Genomic DNA, 3,087 nt, shown 5'->3' with positions numbered 1-3,087 from the left:
GTTTTGGGTATGTTAGGTTGCATATGTCATTGTTATGCCATAGTCTGCTGAAGTATGACTATTTACAAGATTGAGTTTGCTCTCTGGCAAGGAGAGTAATTTTTACAGGATTTTTTTTTGTCTGGATATTCACATCTTCCAGAAGTATTCCATGTAGTTGTCATTAAGAAGTGTTTTCCATGTTTTTCTTTAGATTGTGGAAAACAGTGTGCAGAAGCCTTTGTGGGGAGGACTCATAGAGAAGTAGACTGCTAGGTGTTTTGAAAAAAGAATTTCTCATAAAGCAATATGCTCATTGGTTTATCTGCTTTTATTTGGGCACAGTCTTCATGAGGAGCTTTCTGCATGTGATGTTCTTGTGATGATGTGTGTTTTCTTTGTTGCTTTTGAGCAGAGGATGCCAACAGACAACAGCCACCTGCCAGACAGTATCGAAGAGCAAGACCCTGCTACTACTACAAGCAATAATTGCCTGCATAATGATGAGGAATCGGGAGCTGAAGAAGAAAATGGCGTTTGTAACAGTGACCTGGATAACTCTGCCAGCCAGTTATGCACTTCTGTGGCTGTTCCTTTGGAGGTGCCTAGGAGGGGACAACCCCTTCTACAGATCAACAGGCAGCAAATTCAGTCCATCTCACATAGTGCACAGGCTGCTGAGCTCAAAGGTTTAGGAGTTGATGTCTATGACCAGGATGTATTGGAGCAAGGAGTTCTTCAGCAAGTAGATAATGCAATTAATGAAGCTAATAAAGCAGCAAAAGTAGCTGATGCGGAAAAAGAATATCGGTCAGTGCTGGATGACTTAAGGTAAATTTTATGTTCTTTCTTGCTGTTCCTTTCTGTTACTGACTATCTAATAATGCTTGGTGTCGCATGTTTTTAAAAGCTGCAAGATGAGAAGGTGTTTTGAAAGCATGAGATTACATGTACTCTTCTGAGTCACCCACCTTTTAATAAAGGAGAAAATATTTTTCACGTAAGAGCAATGCTTCAGTGCTTTTATTTGACTAATTCAGTCATGCATCAAGGCAGGAGACAACAGCACATCTCCTTTTTCTGCTTTGTCTCCTGCCTTACCAAGATGCATGTCTGTGTTCTGGGCAGTGGAGAACTGCATTTTATTCTGTTATGCAAAGTTAGAACAAGCGGCACTTCTTCAATTCTGTATGCTTCCTGGGATAACCTGCTTCTGGTTCGATGCTTTCTGTAACTCGGATGACTTCATATCATGAGTGGACTACTACCAAAACAGCCTTATCGCAGAGTGCTTGTATGAAGCATTGGATGACACCTTAGAATCAAATGCTTAATTAGCGTGGTATATTGATAGTGGAAGATGTTGAGGGATAGAAGCCACAAATATTTTTGAGTTTTGATCTTGGATCTCCCTTGCTGTTTCTAGTCTTATTGTAGAATTACTGTGTGAACTGCAGGTAAATAATTCTACCTGTGCGTTTTTAATTGTATTTCATTCATGTTGGTTTTTAGTGCTCGAGAGTGCTGTAGGCATTTAGTACCTATGAACTCTCGCACAGTTCTCGTTATGCTAGATTTTATTCAGTTTGGGTATGGAGATGTGAAATAAGTTTGCAAAACTTGAACCTGATTTCAGCTGTTATGTAGCACAAGGATGTAGTGGCTAAGATGGTCATTGAGAGGAAGAATCGAGCGGCATAACCACTGCAATTAGCTTATGTGGTTATTGAAAGAGTGGTGCATGACACTGTCAGTTTATATTTTCCTGTTTTTCTTTTAAGATGCATCCTATGATTTTTCCTAGCCTGCTATTTTCACCTTCCACTTGGAGTCGTAGAGTGAGATTTGCGAGAGGGGATGCAAATAGTTTCTGCCGACCTGTAGAACCTCTTCTGTATAAGATGTAATGTGCAAGTTTGAAAGTTGATTTTGGAGAAAATTGGCAGAGATATAGCTGGCTTGTTGAGCAGAAGGACTGAAAAATGTAAAGACGTATCAGTCGAGCATGACGGAGTTGATTTCAAGGCCTGTAACATGGTGAATGCAGGACCAGAGGTAAAATCAAGACAAGTGGGTTTTGAGTTGTAGATAGCACATGGGAGAAGCTGGATGATTCTGTAATGTACACACAAATTTAAGCAGAAGGAGAATAAAAAATAGTTGAAGTTAAATCCTGTTTAAATCTCGCAGTCCTGTTAAATAAAGCTTTGTGGAAGAAGACCATAGCAGTATGTGTCAAGAGACCCTAGGGCCAAGGAAGCAAGAGCCAAATGGTAGTGCAAGAGAATGGTGTACTTCAAAGCAACAAAACCCAAGACTGAGAAGGGAGATGGGATGGCTCAAAAGTGGTGAAAGAGAATGGAGAAGTGATGATGGCAGTGGTAGCTGGGGAGCTGGTAGAGTAAGTCTATCTAGTAAAACAATGTTAGAATCCAGATTAGGCTGGAGAGAAAATTGGTCCAACAATTTCTTCCCTGACAATTGCGGAGACTAATGTAATGCTTTTCTTTCCACACAAGGGGAATAATGGCTGCTTTGCAGATGTTGTGAAGAGTTCTCTTTGACAATTGGCGTAATGTTTTGAGATAGTAATTTGTGTATCCTTATGAAATATTCTGCTATTGGAATCATTTGTTGTTTCTGACAGTGGGACAGTGCCTCCTTCCTTGCAAATTCAACAGAAAACAGATGATAATAGGTTCTAGCTTGTGGTTCAGTCAGAGAGAAATTGTAAAGGTAAAATAAATAGGTTTCCTTATAAAACTTTTAAACAAAATTTTGTGATGATATACAACTTTTTAAAGTGTTTAGTATTTACAGTGTTCTTTAAATAGAAGATACTTATTTAGAAACTTACTTTTAGACCTTTTGAAATCTTACCTTAAATCTCCTGGAATTCCTAAATTGTCTGAATTGAAAATGGGCTATTTTTCTTTCTAGAGTTGACTAGTATATTGCAATCTTCTTGTTTTTTCAGGTCATGTACAGCATCTCTGAGACAAATAAATACAATTATTGAGCAACTTGCGCCTCAAGCTGCCGACAACAAAGATGTAAACAGAAAATTAGATTCTGTAAAACGGCAAAAATATAACAAGGTGATTGGAT

At 38.7% G+C, this 3,087-nt stretch overlaps 1 protein-coding gene across 1 annotated transcript in view; it reads left to right on the top strand.

The window, feature by feature from the left end:
- Positions 1–397: 397 nt before the first annotated feature.
- Positions 398–3,087, top strand: part of LOC104506241 (DNA excision repair protein ERCC-6-like) — a gene marked incomplete at its 3' end in the record, with an annotated part of 34,504 nt that continues 31,814 nt past the window's right edge. Inside the window, exons 1-2 of the mRNA XM_010147131.1 lie at positions 398–810; positions 2,957–3,077. Coding sequence (XP_010145433.1) covers positions 398–810; positions 2,957–3,077 — 534 coding nt within the window. The remainder of the gene's footprint in view (positions 811–2,956; positions 3,078–3,087) is intronic.

This window comes from Eurypyga helias, unplaced genomic scaffold (assembly GCF_000690775.1).
Source record: "Eurypyga helias isolate BGI_N326 unplaced genomic scaffold, ASM69077v1 scaffold9332, whole genome shotgun sequence".
NCBI classification, from domain to species: Eukaryota; Metazoa; Chordata; class Aves; order Eurypygiformes; family Eurypygidae; genus Eurypyga; species Eurypyga helias.
The sequence above is the reverse complement of the archived record's forward strand: the minus strand, read 5'-3'. Positions and strand labels throughout refer to the sequence as shown.